This window comes from Loxodonta africana, chromosome 1 (genome assembly GCF_030014295.1).
Source record: "Loxodonta africana isolate mLoxAfr1 chromosome 1, mLoxAfr1.hap2, whole genome shotgun sequence".
Classification (NCBI taxonomy): domain Eukaryota; kingdom Metazoa; phylum Chordata; class Mammalia; order Proboscidea; family Elephantidae; genus Loxodonta; species Loxodonta africana.
Window position 1 is genome coordinate 221,627,533 of NC_087342.1, and position 27,800 is coordinate 221,655,332.

The following is a 27,800-nucleotide window of genomic DNA, read 5'->3' on the forward strand; positions in this document are numbered from 1 at the left end:
AACTAGGGATAAACAAAAACGCATCTACAAAGGAGAGTCAATAAGAATAAGCTTGGACTACTCAGCAGAAACCATGCAGGCAAGAAGGCAATGAGATGACTTATATAAAGCACTGAAGGAAAAATATTCCCAACCAAGAATCATATATCCAACAAAACTGTCTCTCAAATATGAAGGCAAAATTAGGATATTTCCAGACAAACAGAAGTTTAGGGAATTTGTGAAAATCAAACCAAAACTACAAGAAGCACTAAGGAGAGTTCTCTGGTTAGAAAATCAATAATATCAGATATCAACCCAAGACTAGAACACTGGACAGAGCAATCAGATGTCAACCCAAACAGGGAAATCACAAAAATAAATGAAGATTAAAAAAAAAAAAAAAAAACACTCAAAACAAGGGAACAGTGATGTCATTATGTAAAAGAAGGCAACATTAAAACAATAAAGAGGGCCTAAGAAATGTAGTCGCAGATCTTTCCTGTGGAGAGGAAGACAAGGCAATATAAAGAAATAAAAGTTAGGTTTAAACTTAGAAAAATAGGGGTACATATTAAGGTAACCACAAAGGAAACTAACAATCCTACTCATCAAAATAAAATACAAGAAAAAAATAGAGACTCAGCAGAAACAAAATCAACAACAACGAATAAGAGGAAAAGACAATATATAAAGTTAAACTACTCAGCGCAAGAAATTAAGTGGGAAAAAGAAACCATCAACAACACAAAAAAAGACATCAAAATGACAGCACTAAACTCATACATATCCATAATTAACGCCGAATGTAAACGGACTAAATGCACCAATAAAGAGACAGAGAGTGGCAGAATGGATTAAAAAACACAATCCGCCTTTATGCTGCTTACAAGAGACAACCTTAGACTTAGATTCAAAAACAAACTAAAACTGAAAGGATGGAAAAAAATAAATCAAGCAAGCAACAATCAAAAAAAGAGCAGGAGTGGTAATATTATTTGTCTGACACACACACACACACAAAAACCAAAAACCAAACCCAGTGCCATTGAGTCGATTCTGACTCACAGTGACCCTGTAGGACAGAGTAGAACTGCCCCGTAGAGTTTCCAGGGAGCGCCTGGTGGATTCGAACTGCAGACCCCTTGGTTAGCAGCCGTAGCACTTAACCACTATGCCACCAGGGTTTCCAATGTCTGACAAAATAGACTTTAAAGTTAAATCAACCGAAGTGGATAAGGAAGGACATTATGTAATGATTAAAGGGACAATATACCAGGAGGATATAACCATATTAAATATTTATGCACCCAATGACAGGGCTGCAAGATACACAAAACAAACTCTAACAGCATTGAAAAGTAAGATAGACAGCTCCACAGTTATAGTAGGAGACTTCAACACACCACTTTCGGTGAAGGACAGAACATCCAGAAAGAAGCTCAGTAAACACACGAAAGATCTAAATGCCACAGTCAACCAACTTGACCTCATAGACAAATAGAGAACACTGCACCCATCAGCAGCCAACTATACTTTCTTTTCCAGTGCATATGGAACATTCTCTAGAATTGACCACATATTAGGTCATAAAGCAAGCCTTAGCAGAATCCAAAACATCAAAATATTACAAAGCATCTTCTCTGACCATAAGGCCATAAAAGTAGAAATCAATAACAGAAAAAGCAGGGAAAATAAAACAAACACTTGGAAACTGATTATTCCCTAGTCAAAAATGACTGGGTTATAGAAGACATCCAGGATGGAATAAAGAAATTCATAGAATCCAATAAGAATGAAAAATCTTCCTATCAGAACCTTTGGGACACAGCGAAAGCAGTGCTCAGAGGTCAAGTTATATCAATAAATGCACACATCCAAAAAGAAGGGCCAAAAGCAAAGCATTATCCCTACAACTTGAACAAATAGAAAGAGAGCAATAAAAGAAACCCTCGGACACCAGAAGAAAGTAAATAATAAAAATTAGAGGAAAATTAAATAGAAAACAGAAAAACAGTTGAAAGACTTAACAAAACCAAAAGCTGGTTCTTTGAAAAACGTAACAAAATCGATAAACCGTTGTCCTAACTAACAAAAGAAAAACAGGAGAGGAAGCAAATAACCCGGATAAGAAATGAGATGGGCAATATTACAACAGACCCAACTGAAATTAAAAGAATCATATCAGATTACTACAAAAAAATTGTACTCTAACAGTTTTGAAAACCTAGAAGAAATGGATGAATTTCTAGAAAGACAAACAGAGGTAGAACAACTAAATAAACCCATAACAAATGAAGAGATTGAAAACGTAATTAAAAAAAAACTCCCACCAAAAAAACCCTCTGGCCAGGATGGCTTCACTGCAGTGTTCTACAAAACATTCAGAGAAGAGTTAACACCACTACTACTAAAGGTATTTCAGAGCATAAAAAACGACAGAATACTTCCAAACTCATTATATGAAGCCAATATATCCCTGATTCCAAAACCAGGTAAAGACACCACACACACACACACAAAAATTACAGACCTATATCCCTCATGAACTTAGATGCAAAAATCCTCAACAAAATTCTAGCCAATAGAATTCAACAACATTTCAAAAAAATAATTCACCACGATCAAGTGGGATTCGTAGTAGGTATGCAGGGATCGTTCAACATTAGAAAAACAACTAATGTAATACATCATATAAATAAAACAAAAGACAAGAACCGTATGATCTTAGCAATTGATGCAGAAAAGGCATTTGACAAAGTCCAGCACCCATTCATGATAAAAACTCTCAGCAAAATAGGGATAGATGCAAAATTCTGCAACATAATAAAGGGCATTTATACAAAGCCAACATCCAACATCATCCTAAATGGAAAGAGTCTGAAAGCATTCCCCTTGAGAACGGGAACCAGACAATGATGCCCTTTATCTCCACTCTCATTCAACATTGTGCTGGAGGTCCTAGCCAGAGCAATCAGGCTAGATAAAGAAATAAAGGGCATCCAGGTTGGTTAGGAAGAAGTAAAAGTATCTCTGTTTGCAGATGACATGATCTTATACACAGAAAACCCTAAGGAATCCTCAAGAAAACTACTGAAACTAATAGAAGAGTTCAGCAGAGAATCAGGGTACAAGATAAACATACAGAAGTCAGTTGGATTCCTCTACACCAACAAAGAGAACTTCAAAGAGGAAATCACCAAATCAATGCCATTTACAGTAGCACCCAAGAAGATAAAATACTTAGGAATAAATCTTACGAGAGACGTAAAAGACCTATACAAGGAAAACTACAAGACATTATTGCAAGAAACCGAAAGAGACATACAAAAGTGGAAAAACATAATTTGCTCATGGACAGGAAGACTTAACATTATAAAAATGTCTATTATACCAACGCAATTCCGATCCAAATTCTGATGACATTTTTTAATGAGATGGAGAAACACATCACAAACTTCATATGGAAGGGAAAGAGGCCCCGGATAAGTAAAACATTACTGAAAAAGAAGAACAAAGTGAGAGGCCTCACTTTACCTGATTTTAAAACCTATTATGGTAGTCAAAACAGCCTGGTACTGGTACAACAACAGACGCATAGACCAATGGAACAGAATTGAGAATCCAGACATAAATCCATCCACATATGAGCAGCTGATATTTGAGAAAGGCCCAAAGTCAGTTAAATGGGGAAAAGACAGGCTTTAACAAATGGTGCTGGCATAACCAGATATCCATCCGCAAAAAAAAGGAAACAAGACCCATACCTCACATCATGTGTGAAAATGAACTCAAAATGGATCAGAGACCTAAATATAAAATCTAAAATGATAAAGATCATGGAAGAAAAAATAGGGGCATTGTAGGAGCCATAACACATGGCATAAACAGTATATAAAACATTACTAACAATGCAGAAGAGAAACTAGATAACTGCGAGCTCCTAAAAATCAAACACCTATGCTCATCCAAAGACTTCAACAAAAGAATAAAAAGATTATCTACAGAGACTGGAAAAAGTTTTTAGCTATGACATTTCTGATCAGCATCTGATCTGTAAAATCTACATGTTACTGCAAAAACTCAACTACAAAAAGACTAATGACCCAATTAAATAATGGACAAAGGATTTCAATAGGCACTTCAGTAAAGATATTCAGGTAGCTAACAGGTACATGAGGAAATGCTCATGATCATTAGCCCTTAGCTAATGCAAATGAAAACTACAATGAGATTCCATCTCATTCCAACAAGGCTGGCATTAATCCAGAAAACACTAATAAATGTTGGAGCAGTTGTGTAGAGAGTGGAATACTTATACACTGCTGGTGGGAATGTAAAATGGTACAACCACTTTGGAAATCAATCTAGCGCTTCCTTAAAAAGCTAAAAATAGAACTGCCATACAATCCAGCAATCCCACTCCTTGGAATATATCCTAGAGAAATAAGAGCCTTTACACAAACAGATATATGCACACCCATGTTTATTGCAGCAGTGTTTACAATAGCAAAAAGATGGAAGCAACCAAGGTGCCCATCAATGGATGAATGGATAAATAAATTATGGTATATTCACACAATGGAATACTACACATTGATAAAGAACAGTGATGAATCCGTGAAGCATTTCATAACATGGAGGAATCTGAAAGGCATTATGCCTAGTGAAATTAGTCAGTTGCAAAAGGACAAATACTGTATGAGACCACTATTATAAGAACTTGAAAAATAGTTTAAACAAAGAAGAAAATATTCTTTGATGGTTACAAGAGCAGGGAGGGAGGGAGAGAGGGGTTTTCACTAATTAGGAGATAAGAACTATTTTAGGTGAAGGGAAAGACAACACACAATACAGGAGAGGTCAGCACTACTGGACTAAACCAAAAGCAAAGAAGCTTCCTGAATAAACTGAACTCTTCAAAGCCCAGCTTAGCAGGGGCAGGGGTTTGGATACCATGGTTTCAGGGGACATCTAAGTCAATTGGCATAATAAAATATATTAAGAAAACATTCTGCATCCCACTTTGGAGAGTGATGTGTGGAGTCTTAAATGCTAGGAAGTTGCCATCCAAGATGCATGAATTGGTCTCAACCCACCTGGAGCAAAGGAGAATGAAGAACACCAAAGACACAAGGTAATTATGAGCTCAGGAGACAGAAAGGGCCACATAAACCAGAGACAACGTCAGCCTGAGACCAGAAGAACTAGATGGTGCCCGGCTACAACCAATGACTGCTCTGACAGGGAACACAACAGAGAATCCCTGAAGGAGCAGGAGAGCAGTGGGATGCAGACCTCAAATTCTTGTAAAAAGATTAGACTTAATGGTCTGACTGAAACTAGAAGGACCCCAGAGATCATGGTCTCCAGGCCTTCTTTTAGCCCAAGACAGGAACCCTTGCCAAAGCCAACTCTTGTGACATGGATTGGACTGGACTATGCTATAGAAAATGATACTGGTGAAGAGTGAGCTTCTTGGATCAAGTAGACACATGAGACTATGTGGGCAGCTTCTATCTGGAGAAGAGATAGTTGTGACTGAATGGACGTGAAAATAGAGAGTGGTGGGAAGGAGTGTGCTGTCTGATTGGAGGGAGGGCAACTAGGAGTATATTGTTGTTGTTGTTGTTAGGTGCCATTGAGTCAGTTCTGACTCATAGCAATCCTATGTACAACAGAACGAAACACTGCCCGGTCCTGAGCCATCCTCAAAATCATTGTTATGCTTGAGTTCATTGTTGCAGCCACTGTGCCAGTCCACCTTGTTGAGGGTCTTCCTCTTCTCCACTGACCCTGTACTCTGCCGAGCATGATGTCCTTCTCCAGGGACTGATCCCTCTGACAACATGTCCAAAGTATGTAAGATGCAGTCTCACTATCCTTGCATCTAAGGAGCATTCTGGTTGCACTTCTAAGATGGATTTGTTCATTCTTTTAGCAGTCTACGGTATATTCAATATTCTTCGCCAACACCACAATTCAAAGGCATCAATTCTTCTTCCATCTTCCTTATTCATTGTCCAGCTTTCACGTGCAGTTGATGAGATTGAAAATACCATGGCTTGGGTCAGGCACACCTTAGTCTTCAAGTTGACATCTTTGCTTTTCAGCACCTTAAAGAGGTCTTTTGCAGCAGGTTTACCCAATGCAATGCGTCTTTTCATTTCTTGACTGCTGCTTCCATGGCTGTTGATTGTGGATCCAAGTAAAATGAAATCCTTGACGGCTTTAGTCTTTTCTCTGTTTATTATGATGCTCATTGGTCCAGTTGTGAGGATTTTTGTTTTCTTTATGTTGAGGTGCAATCCATACTGAAGGCTGTGGTCTTTGATCTTCATTAGTAAGTGCTTCAAGTCCTCTTCACTTTCAGCAAGCAATGTTGTGTCATCTGCATAACGCATGAGTCTGTCAGTTTGTCGTACTGTGGGGGCTTGCGTGTTGCTGTTTTTGCTGGAAGCTATGCCACCAGTATTCGGATACTACTAGGGTCACCCATGGAGGACAGGTTTCAGCTGAGCTTCCAGACTAAGTAGTATATAGCAAGGTGTATATAAGTTTTTGTAGGAAAGACTGACTTGGTTTGTAAACTTTCACTTAAAGTGCAAAAAAAATTAAAAAAACAAAAACCCTGTGGATTACAAAGACTCATTGTGCGTGGAGTTGCCATGAGTTGGGGCCAAATCAATGGCAGGTAATACTAACAGTAAAACAATATCAACATTTTACTAGGCATTAGGGATATAGGGAAAAAGAAGACACACACCTTGGCTCTGAGAGGATATAATCTATTGGTGGGGGCGAGGGGGGATGACAGTTACATAAATACATACTGTTGTTGTGTGCCTTTGAGTTGATTATACTCATAACGACCCTGTATGACAGAGTAGAACTGCCCCATAGTTTACTGGACTTTAATCTTTGCAGGAAGGAGCCCTGGTTCAATGGTTAAGTGCATGGCTACTAACACGAAGGTCAGCAGTCCAAATCCACCAGCTAGTCCATAGGAGAAAAGACCTGGTGATCTGCTCCCATAAAGTTTACAGCCTTGGAAACCTTATAGGGCAGTTCTGGTCTGTCCTACAGAGAGTCAGGATCGACTCAATGGCACACAGCAATAAATCTTTACAGGAGGAGATCACCAGGTCTTTTTCCCATGGAGCCATGGATGGGTTGGAACCACCAGCCTTTTGTTTAGCAGCTGAGCACTTTAACCATTGTGCCACCAGGGCTCTGTACACATACATAAATATATAAGTAGATAAGTACAGTGAAAAGTAGGTAAGTACCAAGAGAGGGGTAGAGACTAAGAACTGGGCTGACATATTTTGCCCTGGCCTAATCTCTGGAAGAAAGGCAGCAGGGAGTGAGTGGTAGGTGGAGAAGCAGGAGAGGTCATTACTGTGGGCAGGTGAGTGGTCCACTGTAAGGCACAGGATGAAGAGGGAAGAGCAGTGGAGTCTTTATGATTCTGGTACCTAGTGCCCAAACCTCTGTTCCAGGATTGGCCCCAAGCACCTGGCCATTGAACAAACTGGGGAACCTGTGGAAAAGAGAGATACAGGATTTTTCGAAGCCTCAGAGAAGGAATGGCTTGAAAATCAACTAGGGCTGTGAGTCCATCATGTTCGTAGTCAGTTTACACACACTGATGTATTCCTACCAGGTGTGAGGTGAGTCCCGGGCAGGACTCTAGGAGGGTTGAGGGTGTGATCAGGCACAGCAGAGACCAGAGGCCCACTGCAGTGAGCCTGCATAAGTAGGGAGGGTGGTTGTGGAGAGCCCGTGCAGTGTGATGCCTGAGAGGCCCAGCTTTGGAGCCAGACTGCAGGCCTGCCACCAAATAACAGTGTTAGCTTGGGCAGGTACTTAACCTCTCATGCCTCAGTTTCTTTTTCTTTAGCAACAGTACCTTTCTCATGGAGTTTTGTAAGAACTCAATGCATACATGTCACATGCTTACATTGTTTATTTGTGCTTAGTAAGAACTATGTAATAGCTTTCATTAGTATATTACTATTGTTAGGGGCAAATCTGCTGCAAAAGACCACTTTAAAGTGTTAAAAAGACAAAGATGTCACTTTGAAGACTATGGTGTACCCAAGCCATGGTATTTTCAGTCACCTCATATGCATGGGAAAGCTGGACGATGCATAAGGAAGACCAAAGAAGAACTGATGCCTTTGAATTATCGTGTTGGCGAAGAATATTGAATATACCATGGACTGTCAAAAGAATGAGCAAATCTGTCTTGAAAGAAGTACAACCAGAATGCTCCTTAGAAGTGAGGATGGTGAGACTTTTTCTCACATACTTTGGACATGTTATCAGGAGGAATCAGTCCATGGAGAAGGACATCATGCTTGGTAAAGTAGAGGATCAGTGAAAAAGATGAAGACTCTCAATAAGATGGAATGACACAGTGGTGCAGCAGTGGACTCAAACATAGTAACAATTGTGAGAATGGTGTAGGACAGGGCAGTGTTGCTTTCTGTACTTCATAGGGTCATTATGAGTTGGAACCGTCTCGACAGCACCTAAAAACAACATTAGAGCACAGAGGAAAAGTATATAACCCTGGCCATTGATATGTTGTTGTTCGTTGCAGTCAAGGTAGCTCTAACTCATGGTGGCCTTATATGTAACAGAACAAAACACTGGCTGGTCCTGAACCACCTTCATGACCATTGGTGTGTGCTGAGTGCATTGTTGTGGCCGTCGCATCAACCCATCTCACTGATAATTTTGTTCGTTTTTGCCAACCCCCTACTTTACCAAACATGATATCCTTTTCTAGTGATTGTTCTTTCCTGGTAATGTGTACAAAATGAGCTGAAGCCTAACCATCCTCGCTTCTAAGGAGCACTCTGGTTGTATTTCTTCTGAGACGGACTTGTTCAATCTTCTGCCAGCCTATAGTATATTCAGTATCCTTCAACAACAACGCTGATATACAGGATAGTATTGCAGCACACGGGAAAAGTATATAACCCAGAAGGGGAAGGGGTAGAGAATGGTGGGCTGTTAGGGATGTCTGTGTGGGAGAGGTGATGTCCATGGGAGCCTTAAAAGATGAGGAGGAGATTTCCAAGAGCAGTCTGGGGTAAGGGATGGACAGGCTGATAATCCATGGAGGCAGCACTACAAAGTGTTCTTCATCTGTTCACAATTGTCCTAGAGCATAAATTACAAGACAGGCAGTAGAAAGAAACCTGGAGATGGGCAAGGTCCAGATCTCAGAGGGCCTTGCTAGGGAGCTTGGACCTTATCCAATCCTGGGGCACCGACAGCTTTTACAGATGTTTCCATGTCCTGAAGTCCCCAGCCAGGGTCTACCTTCCTGTGTTCTTTGCCTATAATTTCATTTTCCATTTACTGAAAAGTTTGAGGGGTTACTAGTCTAATCTATGTCTGACAAGTTAGCTTCAGGAATGGTTCCTGTCCTGGGCCAACAGAAGGTTTGGGGGCCATGACCACTGGGGTCCTTCTAATCTCAGTCAGACCATTAAGTCTGGTCTTTTTATGAGAATTTGAGGTCTGCATCCCACTGTTCTCCTGCTCCATCAGGGATTCTCTGTTGTGTTCCCTGTCAGGGCAGTCATCAGTAGTAGCCAGGCACTGTCTAGTTCTTCTGGTCTCAGGCGGATGTAGTCCTGGTTTATGTAGCCCTTTCTGTCACTTGGGCTCATAATTACCTTGTGTCCTTAGTGTTCTTCATTCTCCTTTGATCCAGATGGGTTGAGACTCATTGATGCATCTTAGATGGCCGCTTGCTAGCATTTAAGACCCCAGTCGCCACTCTTTAATGTGGTCAGAGGAATCTTTAGGAATCTTTAATTCCTTTCTCTCTTTATCCAGTGCTGTGGCTTACTCCCTGAAGTTTGTTGATTTTTCCTTTACAAAGGAATTTAAAAGCCTCTCTTATTTCTCTATGTAACTACTTTATAACTCCCTTTTCCTCATACCTGTAGTTTCCTCCCAGATCCTCCCCTCTCCCTCACTGTCATCTGCACACTGAAGCCAGAGGATTCATACCAGAAACATTTCTTGATCATGTCACCCCCTGATAAGCTTTTATTGGTCTTTCCTGGTGTATTATCTCACAGATATTCTCTTAAGCCTTTTATTAACAGTTCTTCACACTCTGACTAAGCCATTTGTACAAATTTATCTCCTTGCATGTACTAAACTCTACTAGCCAGATTACTCAACACTCCCTCAATATGCATTGTCTTCTTCTACCTCTTAGCCTTTACTGATGCCACTGAATCTGCCCGGAATTTCCCTCCTCTTCATTCAGTCTACCCTTCAAGACCCACACCAAATGCCACACCCTCACTCAGTGTCAGTTGGAACTGATTAGAATCTATAAAGCAAGGTGCCATAGAAATGGATTTCTTCTATGCTTTTGATCAGTCAGTAACCATGTCTACAGAAGATAAGCAGGATTTGCATCCTGTGTTATATGTGTGTCATTGTGTTGTGGGTGATGTGGTACAGGGAGGCATCAGATACGTGCATCCATTCTGAATTATGGGGTACAGGCTAGTGGTTATAACAAGCATCCCTAAAATTTCAACTGCTCCACAAATAAAAGTTGATTTCTTACATCACTGTCTGATGTAGGTTATCCTCATGGTTAGATGACTTTCCCATTCAGGGACTCAGGATCTTTCTAACCCATGTCTCTGCCTTCCTCTACGTCCCTGAAGACTCCTCTACTTCATTCAGGCAGTAGATGGGGAGAGGATTGGGAAGACACCTGTTCCTTAAGTACTTTATCACAAAAGTGATGCAAATCCCTTCCGTCCACTTTCCATTGGCCAGAACCCAGTCACATGTCCACTTTTAACTGCAGGGGAGGCTGGAAAATATTGTGCAGGAAGAAACTCAAGAGGAAACCCTAAGTGCTTTGGTAAATACACAGTCTGCCACAGTCTTCCCTTCTGGTTACCAACTATCCATTCCTCCTATACATAGAACACATTCTGTTCCATCCCAAGGGAGACACTCCCAAATCCCATCCAGCCCCTGCATACAGTTCGAAGTCCATCCCGCTCAAAAGTTTCTCAGCGATGTGTGTTCCTCTCTATCAACTATGGATATGGCTCCACCTGGTTTGGTAACCTCACCCCACGTAAGCACCCAGTATCCTCTGATGGAGTAACAGTGAAATAACTGCAGTAAAAACTCACACTTGGAAAAAGGGAAGAAGGGAGGACTCATAGTGTCACCTTCCATAACCAAAAAAACCACACCTGCTGCCTTCTATAGCAGTTATGAAATCCTATAGGGCAGTGTGATGTGATGGATCGCTTTCGTGTGGCCTTTCTAGCCATGGTCTTGTAACTCTCACCCAAGTGATTGGGTGGGACTGTGTGATATGGTAATTGTGGCCCACCGAAGGGATTGGTCAGTTTTTGCCATCCTGTGAGACTTGAGGTGAGCCATCCCAGAGGCAGGAAAGAGAGAAGAGCCCACCACCACCAGGGAAGGAGAGACCCAGCAGCAGGAGGCAGCACAATGGGCTTCCTGGCCCACAAAGAAAGCTAAGAGCCTTTGGGCAGAGGCCTAGGGCCAGGGAGAGGTGTTCCTGGGACCACAGCTGGGAAGAGGCTGTCTTGATGGTCAAACTGTATCATTGAGTGTTCCTGAGCCTGAATTGTAACCTGTTACTTCCCTAATAAATCCCATAATCATGAGCATTGTCTGAGTTTGTGTGGCCATTGAAGTGAATTTTCAAACCCCTCAGAGAAGTAGAGAGAGCCGTGGGAGGGATGGTTGGTGTCTGAATTGGTAAAGATGGCAGAGAGAGGAGGCATGTTTGACCTCCGCTTCATAGGAATCAGCCTCGGGCTGTTGATCTTGACTTTCCTTCCCTCTGGTGAAGTTAGAGGAGGTCAGACACCGCCCCCATGCCATTTTTACAGGTAGACATGAGGAGGCGTCTACTCTGAAAGCTAGGACGTTCTTTGATTAGTCCCTAATTCTGCTCTCAAACTCACTTTTCTTTGTTCTCCATAGCCTCCTGGCTTCACCTTCTGGTAAGTTCTTTCTTGTCCTTTCTTCCACTTGGCCACATCAAAGTGGGTGTTGAGAAGCTTGTCTTTTTGATGGGCTCTACAGCGCTCATCGACTCGACGGCAGTGGGTTTTTTTTACAGCTCTCATAGCACCTCTTGCCAGTGCACATTTGGGGCCTAAGAGTTGGAGACTTGAACAATCAAAGGCTTTTGTTTTTTAGTTCAGGCTTGTATTTCTTGCTGTGCAATTGTCTCAAAAACATAGTATGCTTCTCTTTGCTTCTTGTCAGTCTCACCTGCTTGTAACCACACTCAGAGTTCTTTCCTAAACATAAGTCTCAAGCCTGTCACTCTTATTTGGTTCCTTGTCCCGAGGCTTTCCCTTCATTATTTATTGGTAACTGTTGTTGTTAGTCACTGTTGAGTTGGTTCCGACTCCTGGTGACCTTATGTATAACAGAACAATACATTGCCCGGTCCCACACCATCTTTATGATCACTGGTATGTTTGAGTCCATTGTTGTGTCAATCCATCTTATTGAGGGTTTCCCTTGTTTTCACTGACCCCCTACTTTGCCAATCATGATGTCCTTTTCTAGCAATTGGTTTTTGCTGATGATATGTCCCGAGTAAGCGAGATGAAGTCTTGCCGTCGTCACTTCTATGGAGCATTCTGGCTATATTTTTTGTAAGATCGATTTGTTTGTTCTTCTAGAATTCCATGGTATATTCAATATTCTTTGTCAACACCGTAATAAAAATGCATGAATTCTACCTGGAGGCTATTTGGAACAATAGGCTTGGATGGGGAGGTAATAGGCTTGGATGGGGAGGTAATACCCTTTTGGTCTGATTTTTGCCACAGGACTAAGTTTTTTTGTAAACTGGACCCAGAGGCAGTTCTCTTTTCCAGACTTGTAAGGCTGTTTTTCACTGGTCTTTCACCAATCTCTTCAACCTCTGCTTGAAAATAATTTCTTTATCAATCTACATAGGCTAATTTTTGTAACAACAACAAAAAACCAAAACCAGTCTCTTAATTATTTACTATTCAACCTGTGGTCCAGCATGAGTAGTTCTGTCTATATGCTCATTCAGGCACAGAAAGGTTACATAGTTGGTTCAAGGTCCCATGACTGGTAAATAGTGACATTGAGAGCTGAACCCAGACAGTCTGACTCCAGAGACTTACCCACTTTCCCCTCAAGTAATCAGCCTTGAGCTTTGAGATACAACCATTCAAATCATGCATCTTTCAAAATATTTTGTTTCTGGTTTGACATCTTCGGCATTTGCTGCCACACCTCAAAGGACTGTATATGTAAACCTCTTGATGAGACAAGTATTTATGGAGTCACAGCATCTTAGAACATGTGCTTAGAGATCCTATAGCATCGAAGGTACACAAACCTGTTAAATAAAATAAAACTTCCCACCACTGATTTTAGATGCCATCTTAAATTATAACTTTTTTTTCCCTAACCCTATTGTAATTTTCAGGACAGCTAAGTTAAATGTCTTATGTTGATCTCCTGGGTTTTCTCAGTTTCCATTCACCAGTATCCTTTTATACCAAGAGAAGCTACACGGCAGCATCGCATCTCGTAAGGCATATGTTTGAAGGTGTACAAGTGCAGGTGTGGTCTGCACACCTCGTTAGAGCTCTTGATTTCCCAGGTGGAGGGTTAGGGACCTGTGGACTTCTGATAAACAGGCTTTAGTTTCTGTAGAGGATAAACTTTTAGGACGTGTCGTGAGCAAATGCTCTTTCAAGTCCTGTCCCTTCCATCCTTACTTAAGTGTAAATGGTCTGCATTTGAAGAGGGTGAGTAGCAGAACAAAGTTCCCACGAGGGGATTTTGAGACCTTCTGAAAACCAGGCTGATAAAACCCGTGGAGGAACTCATTCATGCAGGCTGTCACGTCTCACAGCGGGAGTTGTAGGCTGGTCAGCTTGGTAAGCTGCATCTTCTGATCTTGGACTGAAGCTGCACTTCCTTAAAAATAAATCGTGTTTTTGCATCCCCCGCCTATTTCTCAGCCTCAGGAGCGCCTCATGAATTTAGACTAATCTTGTCTTGTTATAGTCACGTTACCTCCAGATTCTTAGTAATCACCCATTTCTGATGCTGTCGATTCATCTATTCTTTGTGAAATTGACTTATCGTCCCTATTCTAATTTGCTTCTTGAAGTTAGTATAGGCTTTTAAGGTTGTTGCTGTTATTAGTTGCCAATGAATCGATTTTGACTTATGGCAATCCCATGTGTGCAGACTTGAACGGCTTCGTAGTGTTTTTAAGGCTGTGACCTTTCGGAAGCAGATATTAGGCCTGTCTTCCAATGCACCTCTGGGTGGGTTCGAACTGCCAACCTTCCGTTAGTAGCTGAGTGCTTAACTGTTTGCATCCCCGGAGACCACAGATATTAAGGCAGGACTTTGAAAATGAAACCCTAACACATGTAACGACCTCAATAGACAGGTTCCCTTGTGTCAGGCAGATGACAAGTGTCTGTCCAGCCTTCAGAGCCCACATCGAGTTGTACCAGATAGTAGGTTAACAAATTACCTGCTCACTACCTCACCTGGCAAGCTTTTTCACCTTGTGATAATGATAATGAGAGACCACAGATGCTACATAGTAAGTCAGTCATTTGAATTCAGACAGCATTCTGATGGTTTACTGAAAATATCATATGGGCCCTCAAAATATGTAATTCTTATTTAGATAAATAATGGATTATCTACGGATTGCCTGGAGTGTTTGGATCAGTTGAGCTTTTCCCGTCCACAGGGACAGTAAGTTCATTCTTACGGCGACATCAGCATAAATATGTTGTACAGCGTGCTTACAGCAGTGCATAGAAATTGGCGTTTTCACAGCATTGACTATTCCCCAGGAGCCTTCAAAGTTCAGACTCACAGTACCATGACAAGAATATGTTGTTATGAAGCACTTCTGTTTGCATGGGAGGTAGGCTCCAGGGTGCTGATATTAAAATGGCTCTATGATTATTAGTCAGTGTATGACCCCTCCATATTCCATAAAGAAACACACACACATAATGGGGCAGTGGAGGGGATTGGGAGTTTCTGGAATGTGCCATCACTGAGGGTACAGGCTACGGCTCTGAATCTGTGCTGAAGAGCAAGCATTGTACTGTCAACAGGTAGTAATTGCTGGTTTGAAACAGCAGGCTGTCCAGCGAGAAGAGGCTGAGAGAAACACACTCTTGCTAGAAGAGTTAAGAACAAGCTCCTCATGGGAGGATGTGGGAGACTATTCAGAAAGGACAAGAAGAAAGGAGAATTGCGAAGATTTCACATTCTCAGTTTCTGAACTGAACTTTTGCTCACAGCAGGTGCACCCAGGCTCCCTCCCACACCAAGATGTCCTCCCCTGCCGGTGTGCAGTCTGTTGAGTAAACAGAGACTTTCTACGGAGAAAGGGACATTTCTCTATTTTGGCTATGAGTTGTTATTTTTAAAGCTTCATCCTCCAAACGTTTTCCTCTCTCCTTGTTTATTTTTTTCACTAGAAAGAAAATGTGCTACTTAAAAAAAGTCAACTCCATGACAAGAAAAACCCGCTTCAAGTATGTTCTCCCACTTTAGGCCAGCTTCTCCTTCAGTGTGACCATCACCTCGTCCTCCTGTATAGCTTTTCGAGTTCCCCCTCTGCTTATATAGAAGTTCCATGTGTCTACATTTCCACAGTCACACTGTGGCAGTTGTTTTCTGGATACATCAGATAAAAAGGCCAGCCCCTCCCTTAACGTCTGTGTATTTATCTGTTTATCAATATAAGGGTCGTATGAGTCGAAATCAACTCAATGGCAACAGGTTTGGTTTGGTGGTTTGGTTATAGCTAATCCTTAAATATAGCCTTTACTGTGTGCCAGACACTTTGCATAAAAGCTCATTTAACTTTATCTGAGAATACTATGACAATTGCTTTAAGACTGACTTAGGTTAACCCGGGCAGGCTAGCATTAGAGTAAGTGGCTTGCTTTCTATACCTTTTTTGGGGAATGTATCCCAGTGTATTATTGTATCTGTCTTCCTCCTTGTCTGACTTGCCCCTGTTCTGGAGCAATTTATTAACAACACCTATGACTTTCTTCTCTGTATCCTAATGTCTAGCACAAGGCCTGGTAGATAAAATGCAGTCAATAAATCTTACAGAATGAATAAATTAGAACAAGGAAGAAAGACAGAAAGAAAGTAAAACTTATTGATAGAATTCTTTCTTCTGGGTTGGTGATAGGCAGTGTGGTCTGACCTAACATTTTGTGAGTCCTAGTTCCTACGTTTGGAAAGTAGGAATAATAATATGAACCTTAAGGGCAGTTTTGAGAAGTAAATGAATATATCAAAGGTACCTAGCACATTTCAAGTCAGTGTGAAGAAGATGGCTTGTTTCATAAACAGTGTTACACAAGCTAACTAGGCACCTGAAAAAATATTAAGCTGAATCCCTATCTCATACCTTACCCCAAAATAAATCCCAAAGGATGGTTGCACAGCTCTGTGAATATATTAAAACCTATTATACACTTTAAATGGGTGAATTGTAAGATATGTGAATTATGTCTCAGTAAAGTTGTTATATATAAATAAATCCCTGGGGATCAAAGATTTAAATATAAAAACATGGAACTGTACTAGCAGGAAAAGATAATTTTTCTATGCTGTTGGAATGGTAATGATGTTGCCAAGAAAGACACAGAAAAGCCATAAATAAAAAGTTTGATCAATCCGATGATATAAAAATTAAGTGGTTTTGCAGGAGAAAATACCAGAAACAAAATTAAAAGAAAAAATGAGAAACACATTAAAAACACATGTGTCTTAGTCTCCTAGGGCTGCCAGAACAAAATACCACAAAGTGGGTGGTTTTAAAGAACAGAAATTTATTGTCTCACAGTTCTGGAGGCTAGAAGTCCAAATCAGGTTATCAGCCATGTTGACTCCTTCTGAAGGCTCTTAGAGAAGAGCTGCTCCATGCCTCTCCCCACGCTTCTGGTGGTGCTGGCAATCCTTGGCGTGCCTTGGCTTGTACGTGTATCTTCACATAGTGTCTTCCCCTTGTGTGTCTCCATGTCTTCTGTAAGACATTGCTAGGATGGGTTTAGCACCTACCCTACTTTGGTATGACCTCACGTTAACCTAACTGGTAACCTCTCAAAGACCTGATTTCCAAACAAGTTCACATTCACAAGTACAAGGATTTCAGGACTTCAGCATGTCATTTTGGAGGACACAATTCAGTCAACAACAACAGATGGCAAAGAGCTAATTACTATAACATTCAAAGGGCACTTAAAAATCAATGTGTGAGAAAGGAGGAGGAGAGGGCAGAAGGGAAGAGGTCAGGAGCTATAGAAATTAAATTTTGTGTGTGTGTGCACCTGTGTGCATGTGTTCCTTGACGTGGCTCCAGAGAAACTTGGGAAAGCTGGCAGAGGCCCGAGGAGTGAGGGACCAAGCTGGGAGCCATGCAGCACAGAATGGGGACCACACAATGGGGTGAGTGGAAGGGGCAGGAGCTGCTGCTGCCATTACTACCTCCCTGGGTAGGCTCCTTTGCCTTGGATGCCAGCAACCCAGAACCAGACTACCTTAAACATGGATATTCCAGTTGCATAGCAACTCCTGTATGGAAATCCACTTGTTCTTCATGGAAGAGCCATAGAAAAGACACCTGGACATGATTGCTGCCCAGGGTTTCATGCCTTAGATAGGCTTGAACCAATGAAGCCGTATTCCCTTAAAAAAATAGCCCATTGTTTGGACCGTTGAGTTTACAGACAGATTTATGTTGGCTTCGTACTGTGTAACGCATGCAGACTCCCGTGAATTCCCCTACGTTCTTAGAAGACCACTGTTTTTGGTTTTTTGGTATCTCCTACTTGCAGGATGGTCTGGTCATGCAAAGGATCTACACCCTGCAGGATTTCCTGTATCCCAGCAACTGGGTCTCCTTGCCCTGTAATCTCAATAAACATAGCCACCCCCACATCAGTGACGTTACTATAAAGCAGATGAGGCAAAGAACATTCCTAGTAAATGCAGCCCCTAGTGGACTGGTGGCAAGAAAGCCTTAGCCCAAGTTCTGAGGAAGGAAGGGTAGGAGGGGCAGCTCACAGTTGATGTGCAGAGGTGGGAGCTTTTCACTTCTCTCAAGCTCATTGAAGATGCACCACTTGTGATCTGTGTCCCACGCAGATTGACGCCATGAGCAAGCATCACTAGAGATTAAGGAGACAGCTGCTATGGAGATCCACTGCGCAATCACAGGTCATATTACAGAAAGCCTAAGAAACTGTGAACAAGGAATTCCTTGTTACAACGGCTCCTTGGTCTGTAATAGGTTAGCAAGCAATTCATCCAGAGCTCAATGGTGCCACGTACAGATATCCACCAGACACTGTCAGCGTGGCTCCAGGAGGATGTCCTGCAGCCATGGAAGGGATTGTCCCTGGAGGCACCTGTGGCTCATAACTTTCCCAGAGTGACACATCCTTCCCAGGCTCCTTCTCCCAATCAGCGCACAAAACATGGGCACAATTGAGAGCACGGTGGTGAGCAACAGCAGAGAATATTAGAAGGTTATCATTCAGATAAGCCTGGCACCAAGAGACAGTGAAAAATAGATGAACTAGGAGATGAACTAGCCCTTTAAACATATTCTGGACGTGATGCATCATTGATGTTGCAGTGTTAAAACTACAAAAGAGCTAGAAGCCAAGACATGGGAAACCGTAAAATATTGCCGGCTTACAGAGGTGCTGAAAGACCAGGATGTGACTTATTTACAACCAACTTCTGTTATTATTAAGTTTTCCATCTGTGCATCAAATCATCAAGACTAAAATGATTCTTTTTTCTTTATCCTTTGGGCACAGTGGGTCCTGAGCACCTTGCTCTAGAATGTTGCATCAAGAGTTCCAAACCGCAAAATAAAAAAATGTTAAAAGGAAATCACCGTACTATAACTCTAGTCCCATGAGTCCATGGGGGCTGGCTACCTCTTTTGCTAATTGTTGCTGTTCTTAGGTGCTGCCAAGTCAATTTTCAACTCATAGGCGTTCCATGTGACTGAGTAGAATTGCCCCATTGGGTTTCCTAGGCTGTAATCTTCACAGAAGCAGATCACTAGGTCTTCTTCCGAGGAGCCAATGGGTGGATTCTAACTGCCAACCTTTTGGCTAGCAGCCAAGAACTTAACCGCTGTGCCACCCAGGATCCTTCTTTTGCTAATAAACCCGTTGCTGTCCAGTCGATTCTGACTCATAGCAACTCTATAGGACAGTGTAGAATTGCCCCATAGGATTTTCAAGGCTATAATCTTTATGGAGAAACCTTGGTGGTGTAATGGGTAAGCGCTACGGCTGTTAACCAAGAGGTCAGCAATTTGAACCTGCCAGGCGCTCTTTGGAAACTCTATGGGGCAAGTTCTACTCTGTCCTATAGGGTCGCTATGAGTTGGAATCAGCTTGATGGCAGTGGGCTTTTTGGGTGGGAATCTTTATGGAATGGATCCTGGTTGCTTAATGGTTAAGCATTTGGCTGCTTAACTGAAAGTTCAGCAGTTCAAACCCACCCACCTCTCTTTTTGAGAAAGATGTGGCAATCTGCTCCTATAAAGATTATAGCCTTGGAAACCATATATGGCAGTTCTACCCTGTCCTGTAAGATCACTGTGAGTTGAAATCGACTTAATGGCAGCTGCTTTGGTTTAATCTTTACTGAAACAGACTGCCTCATCTTTCTCCCTTGGAGCTAGCGACTAGTGTGTTCGAACCACCGATCTTTCAGTTAGCAGCCAATTGCTTAACACTGCGCCACTAAGGATCCACCTTTTGCTAATAGGAAAATTAAATTACTGCCAAACGGGGAGAAACCTGTTTGCCTGTGTTAGACAATTACAAGCAGAGGATTGAAGACGATACAGGCTCCTGTTCAGAGAAGAGAGAAGCGTTCCTCACATCTGAACTGTCTGCTGAGTAGGCAAGTTGGTTGTACATTCAGCAGTTGCCTCTGATGATGCAAAAAAAAAAAAAAAGTATCAAGTTTCACAAGCTGTTTGTATTCAAATCTATTTTCTTAGTTTCAGATCCTCAGCTATTTTATAGAGTGGAAAGTCTTGAGCTGAAAGGGTCTCCAGAAAAATATTGTTGCATTTCCTTATGTCTCAAGAAAAGACTTTTTTTGGTAACTTGTCAGTGAACAAACCCACTTTCTCAGACCTTTTTTTTTTTTCTGTTGTGTTTTCATAGAAACCAGGGGAAATGCGTGGAGGGGATGGTGGAAATCTTTGACATGCTGCTGGCTACGTCATCTCGGTTCCGAAAGATGAACCTCCAGGGAGAGGAGTTTGTGTGCCTCAAATCTATCATTTTGCTGAATTCTGGTGAGTTGATGACCCGGGAGGATTGGTTTCCGGCAGAAATATTTGTTTTTTGTTTATTTTCCAACCAGATACAGCCTACCTACTATAAAAGCAAGATGTTGTAAATTGAGAGAAACTGCGACATGCATTTAAAATAACCTATCAGAGTAGACAACTTCTGAAGGAAAAACCAAGACCCCAACTGGTCACATATGATGAATGAAAAGCAAAAAGTGGCTGTGGAATCAAATGACCTTCTTCTTGGCATATTTGCATTCTTTTACAGATATTGGGGATGTTTTTATTCAAATAGTGTATGTATATAAACACACGTCTGTTGATAACATGTCAGAAGTTATGCAGACCAAGGGACCCTGTTAAGAAATTGTGACCAATTCTAGCTCCAATCATAAGGAAAGAGGTTTATTTGAGACAGAGTGATCATGTATCTGGTCAAAACTGATGAGCTAAAAAATATAGTTGGCTCAGAGATTTAAAAAAATAAAAAAGGCAAATCAAAAAACCTGGTCCTAAGCCTGAAGACCTTAGAATGCAGTTGGTTGGTCCAGCTGAAAGAGCACTTTTTATTTGGTCTGTGGAGCCCAATTCTCCCGTCCCCTCCTATTTTCATTTTAGGAAGCTTAGCTAAGAGCGGCATCTGTTTTATTTGTAGTGAGGTTGGCTGCTGTATAGGGTGTCACTCCAGGTCACCCAGATGGAAACTATGGCTCAGCCTGAATTAGCACCCTGACTCCCCCCAGCCCTTTCAGGATTTGGATCTCAGCACTAGATCCATAGCCTGTGGAGCCCAGAGCTCGACAAATGCTTGTAAACTGCACAGCAAATGTCCTTAACCTGGCCCCTTTGCCCCCAGCCCACCCCCACATCTGCCTGGCACCTCATTCTCACACAGAAATCATACTGAGTTTGAAATTCCAGGTCTGCTTTAGTTTCTTACTAAATCCATTAGATATAACTCAGTAGATACAGTCTCGGCTTTCCCAGCAGCTGAACCACAGTTTGTATTGATCACATACGTAAACGCACAGAGAATGGGCACTCCCTTCTCTGTTCAGGTGCTGGAAGGTACGCACAGGCTTACATTAACCAAGGTCTTGCTCACTGGGTAATCCACCCTGGGTGCTTCTGTCTCTTTCTGATGATGCCTGTCCCTTCCTGCCTCCCCGTGGCATCTCCAGAATGGAGACAAATAATTTTCCACTTCACCTTCCCCTCGATGCTAGTAACCTATATTGCTCACTGGCTATCATAGTAATCATTCTCACTTATCAACCAATAAATGGCCATCTGTACTGTTACACCAGGCAGAGACTGAATTACAGAATGAAGTTACATGAAAAATAATCTGATCTACACTAAGGAAGTGATTATCACTCCATTCAAGTTACTGGTCCCACTCACATGCATTGTGCTTTTCATTTGAGCCACTTGTCCTGTACATTGGAGGGTCCAGATCCCACAATGGCTCTTTATTGGATGAGCATTCTGGGAGCAGTGCCACTCGGCTGTGTGGTGCCAGGTCCTGAACCTGCTCCTTCTTCAGCAAGGCCTGGCATACGCTCATTGGTTCCAAGTGAGCAATCTGTTAACTTCAGGGAAAGCAGGCCTAGAAAGTACTGGGACTTTGTTCCCACTTTAACCAGGAAATAATACCCCAGACAGGAAGTGAAACTAGCCAGAGTTGTATAATCAACACAGGTGGATATTCTGATTTGGGGAATAAAAAATTATTTCCTTTAGATCTATGCAACTGTTTCCTGTATTCTATTATTATTTTTCTATTCAAAAGACAGAGGTTTCATTGTTGTTGTTTTGTTTTAATAGCGTGTAGAAAAAAGGCAGGACTTTTGTCCTCGAACTATTAGTAATGACCTTTTCTCTTGACTATTTTAGTTCTTAGTGTTTGTAAAAGATCCCTGGGTAGCGCAAATGGTTTGCACTTGGCTTCTAATCTAAAAGTTGGCAATTCGAGCCCATCAAGTGGTGCCACGGAAGAAAGACTTGATAATCTGCTTCCATAAAGATTACAGCCACGAAAACCCTATGGGGCAGTTCTACTCTGTAACATGAGGTCATCATGAGTCAGAATCGACTTGATGGCAACAGGTTTGATTTTGGTTTAGTGTCCGTACCACACAGTTTAGTATTTGGTTAATTGGTTGATTTCATTAGGCCCAGGGGAGTCGGGGAAAGTGTTTGGCCCTCATCAGAAGATCTTTTAGTAAAGTCTCTCACCATAACCTCAAAACTGTCATTTCCCATTGCAGGGCTTAGGCCTCCACTGGACCCCGTATAGCACTTGTTAAACTTTCCTGCTCTGTTCTTCTTTCATCTCTTTCTCAGAATCGCCTGCGAGCTTTCTTGCTCTCGAAGGGTTGAACCATTATTTTGGAAATACAAGGCCCTGGATGCTGACTTAGTTTACTGTTATTGGTGGTGTTTTTTTTCCATGAGATACCAGGGCGACAGCTTGGCTTTTCCATCAAGGACAGCACTGCTGGTTCATAAGATCAGTAACAAAACAGGAGCTACCTCTCAGCCCTGTGCAAAAGTGAAATAAATCTCGTCACTACAAATGGGAACTATGTTTTGGAAAAGCAGATCTGCTGCCCAGCGCAGCTCCTAGTGGTTCATATTGTTCCTGCAAATCAGAGTCTAAAAGAACAAGGCTCAGAAACACAAAGATATGGTATTGGGAGCCTCTTTTATTGAAAAAGAGCCATCAGTCATAAAGGGTTACCATGCTCAACAATTTTTCTCCCACAACTGGAGGTATGGATTTTTCTAAAAAGCCAACCAATTCATGGCTCTGAACTGGGACAGCTTTTCACCAGGCATGAGGCAAATTACAAAAGTGACTCTTACTTTAGGAATCTCTGACAGAGCCAGGCTGGAAATGATTCAGGAAATTTGAGCTAGAAGATACTTCTGATCCCTGGGAAACAAGGCCTCAGTGTATGGAGGAACCTGAATTTGTATGTAGAGCTCCTGTCGCCAGAGGTGGCGTTTACATTGGCCTTGACTTTGGGGCAGAGGCACAAGGGGAATTGAAAGGTTGTTGTGAGGACCTGCTAGGAATGTCTTTCTGGAAGCCTTGAGAAGGTCGCCCAGATGCCAAAATTTCCATGGGAAGTCCTCTACACAGCTGTTTGGGAGTGGGAGGTGTTTCTCATGATTCTCGCCTCATTTAGAATAATTTATTACTTTACTTGCAAGAGCCCAGAATCATCCATAGGACAAACACTGTTTATTTTTCCATTCCACACCAAAGGACAGAGACATTCCTGGGTAATCCAAAGATGCCTTAGCAAAACCCATGCCAGCTTCAAGGCGTTCTGAGAACTGGCTGGACGGGGTTCAAGACTAGGGCAAATAGGACCAGAGCAGATGAGTCCAGGGCAGAAGCCTAGAGGGCGCAGCAGTGGAGAGAAGGGAAGGGAGCTGGAGCTACAGAAGCTGATCAGGAAATCCCGCTGTGCCTCCTCAAGGCATTCCTTAAATGCAGTGCGACGTCAGCTCTTCTTTATGGTAATTCAGGTGTCTCTCATTCTTCCAGGAAAATTCAGCTTATTCAGGAAACCTTGTTACTACCCAAGTCCATAATGAGCTTTCCTTCTCTGGACTATTTTAGTTCTTAGAGTTCGTAGCAGGCGATTTAGCATTTGATTAGTTGATTGAATGATTTAACTCATTTCTTCATTCAATAACTCAATTTATTGAGTTTCTCCTACGAACTTTATACCGAACACACCAGACTGAATGTCGCAGTTTTTCTCTTTAACCTGAATTGTTCTTTAGTTCTTAATGCATGTATGTCCTACTTCCCCTTTACACTATTTACCCTTCTTCTGTGTTCTTCACAGTCGCTAGCCTGGGATGAGTCAACACTCAGTTATTTAATACATGTTTATCTAGTGGCTATAACCAGGAGGACCTGGAACATCCCTCACTTTTCCTACGCTGCTGCTGTTGTTGTTGGTGTTAGTTGCCATCAAGTCAGCTCCACCTCATGCCTCCTTGTGTATAACAGAGTGAAACATTACCTGGGCCTGCACCGTCTACATCCTCCTTGCTATGTCTGAGTTCGTTGTTGTGGCTGCTGTGTCAACCCATCCCATGGAGGGTTTTCCTCATTTTTGCTGACCTTCTTCTTGACCAAATATGATGCCCTTTTCTAGCAATTTGTCTTTCCTGATGATGTGCCCATTCTGAACTGCATCATCCTTTCAGTACACTCTACGTCTAGATAACATCAGACTCTTAAATAGGAAAAATAATGCCTCTCGACATGGGTTACTGGTGGATAAAAGAGAAAATGTGCATAATGTTTAACACAGCTCGTGAAACATAGTATGTCCGCAACCAATGACAGCTATCATTATCACCGATACAGCTCTCTGGCTTAAATTGAATTGGTGTATGCCTTTTCTTGATGTAATTAAATGCTTTAGTTTAAAGGTTTCCAGCCAGACTAGGGGAAAAAAATACGGGACTCAAGGGGTATAACATAACAATGATAGAGATGGTAACTATTATGCTGAGATGTTGTTACTTGTGTGATTTAATTATGCTTAGAAAAAAATCAAAGTGCATTTTACAAAGATGGCGCCAAAAGTGAAGAAGGAAGCCCCTGCCCCTCCCAAAACTGAAGCCAAATTAAAGGTATTGAAGGCCAAGAAGGCAGTGCCGAAAGGTGTCCATAGCCACAAAAAAAAGAAGATCCGCACTTCACCCACCTTCCAGCAGCCCAAGACACTGAGGCTGCGAAGGCAGCCCAGATATCCTTGGACGAGCGCCCTCAGGAGAAACAAGCTGGACTGCTATACCATCATCAAGTTCCCTCTGACCACCAAGTCAACCATGAAGAAGATAGAAGATAACAACACACTTGTGTTCATTGTGGATGTCAAGGCCAACAAGCACCAAATCAAACAGGCTGTGAAGAAGCTCTATGATATTGATGTGGCCAAGGTCAGCACCTTGATCGGACTTGATGGAAAGAAGAAGGCATATGTTCAATTGGCCCTTGACTATGATGCTTTGGAAGTGGCCAGCAAAATTGGGATCATCTAAACTGAGTCCAGCTGGCTAATTCTAAACATAAATTTTTTCACCACATATAAAAAAAAAAATTCAAAACAAGTTTTATCTCATGGATAATAATTGATTGTAATTTGAGCCTTAATATTGGAAGGCTTGAATGAAAACTGTGGTGAAAGCGCTGTGAGCTCACTATGTGTTCACTCGTCTGCTGACTGTTTCTTCTCACCCTTGACATACGTGAACCTAATGGCTTCTCAGAATCTATTCCCTGTCAGGACCATACCATACCAGTTGCCATCCAGTTGATTCTGACTCATGGAAACTCTGTGTGTGCCAGACTAGGACTGTGCTTTATAAGGTTTTCAATGGTTGATTTTTTTTTCCTGACATAGATTGCCAAGCCTTTCTTCCGAGGCACCTCTGGGTGGACTCCAACCTTTTGGTTAGCAGCTGAGCACATTAACTGTTTGCACCATCCAGGGTCCTTGTGAGAACACGGCCTTTTTCGTGAACATTTTTGAAGACTTAGAAAAATTCACCTGTCAAAGCTCAATTTGTATAACTCTAAAATCTCTAATAAATATTTTGTTGGACTGTAATCAATCCTGTCTACATTCAGGAGGAGAGATGAGAATCAGGTTCACAAAGCTGACTGTGTGGTGAAGGTCAGACACACCTCCACTCTCCAACTTTTTCTCCATTTCTGACACCACGTATCCTCCCCAAGGCATTCTCTACTTCTCTGCTGGGTTCAATAAGTCACTGCAGTGGCCACACAGAACTCACAGACCCTACTCACGATTATATGGTTTATTAGGGAAGTAACAGGTTACAACCCAGGATCAGGATCAACTTGGAAGTAACAGGATACAAATAAGGAGACAGGATACAGTTCTTCAATCAGGACAGCTTCCAACCAAGATAGCTCTTAGCTTCTTTTCAGCTGTGCCTGCAGGCAGGCAGCCTTTCTCTTGGCTGTGCCAACAAGCCCTTCTCTGGGCCCCTGCCCTGTGCAGGCAAGAGTTACTGTTATTTGGCTCTGACAACAAGTGCCCAGAGATACCCCACTCCACAAGTAAGCCTCTTGCCTGGAGGTGTTCACCTCTCTCTCACTCCATGGGCCAGGAGGGTCACTATAGCTGCATCACACCAGTCTCCTGGTTTCCACTGCTTGTACTGGTTCACTGTTTCAATGCCACTGGGATCTGCTGTGCTTGCTGCTTGTTCTTTCTGCCTCATACCATCTTTGGGGTTTCAGCTCTCTCTGTCCTATGTCTAGACAATTCTCAGTGCAGGAACCCCAGGTCCAAAAGACACGCTCCACTCCAGGCTCTTCTTGATGATAGTGAGGTCTCCCTCAACATCTGTGGGATTGGCCCTTATACTCAATTTCAAGGAATGGCCTTCCTAGCCAGACTACAAACTGACTTCTAAAATGTCCTGTTGAGATACTACGGCCTTGGTTACCTGCTCATGCAACACAGATCTTCAGACAACCTTCCTCTTTCATTTGATGGAATAGCAAAGACAAGTGAACAGCCAAAAACCACAGATAATAAAAAACCCAAGGTAAAAAGTTAAGGGACATGCATGGGATACTAGAAAGAAGCATGGCAGCATCTTGAAAATGTGATTCCTGGTGTTCCTTCACCAAAACAACAAAAACAAGGGATATGGAATATTGCACAGAAGTGCATGTAGTAAACATAAACACGAAGCGTGCCAGCTGCTGTCCGTCACCTGGCTGTGCTTTGTTAATATGGTGTGTCTTGTCATCTGGCTGCACTGATGAAACCTATAATGCTGACGCTCATGAAATCCTGTTTGCTTTATGAACGTGTTCACCCAAGGCCACACTCTGGCTCAGGATGCATTTATCTAATGATTAGTTATAACAACCCTTCATCACAAAGAATAATTCGTCTCTCCAGACAGCTCTTTGCACTTGCTCTGTATTATTAGACAATTACTTAGAGCGTTTATACTTTCAAGTGCAGAAATAAGACAATGATTCAGAAAGTCTCTATTTTTAGATGAAAGAACATTTTAAAAACATATTGACTGTAAACACTGAGGGCTGTTAATTCTCAACAGTGGAAGGTTTCTGACAGGAACAGTCCTTGGAAATAGCAAATGGGCACGTTGACAGGTATGCCCATTGTTGTCACACTGGAGAAGACTGCACTGTATTATCTCTTGAGTTATTTGTAACGCCACACTTCCTCTCCAGGGAGTCTGTGTACTGTCCTTATTTTGAGATAAATGGCACTTCATAGTTATTAAGTGGTCCATCCTCTCCTTTCTGGCTGACTGGAGTCTGTAGGCAGTAAACTAAAAACTT

At 42.1% G+C, this 27,800-nt stretch overlaps 2 protein-coding genes across 3 annotated transcripts in view; both read left to right on the forward strand.

Annotated features, from left to right (window-relative positions):
• ESR1 (estrogen receptor 1) overlaps positions 1-27,800 on the forward strand; it is a 506,164-nt gene that overhangs the window by 437,174 nt on the left and 41,190 nt on the right. For both annotated transcript variants that reach the window (XM_064292339.1, XM_010595835.3), the window contains one exon: positions 20,283-20,416. In XM_064292339.1, coding sequence (XP_064148409.1) covers positions 20,283-20,416 — 134 coding nt within the window. The remainder of the gene's footprint in view (positions 1-20,282; positions 20,417-27,800) is intronic.
• LOC111750343 (large ribosomal subunit protein uL23-like) lies at positions 21,985-25,489 on the forward strand. Its single transcript, XM_064292350.1, has one exon. It carries the CDS (start codon positions 25,019-25,021, stop codon positions 25,487-25,489), a length of 471 nt encoding a protein of 156 aa, XP_064148420.1. The 5' UTR covers positions 21,985-25,018.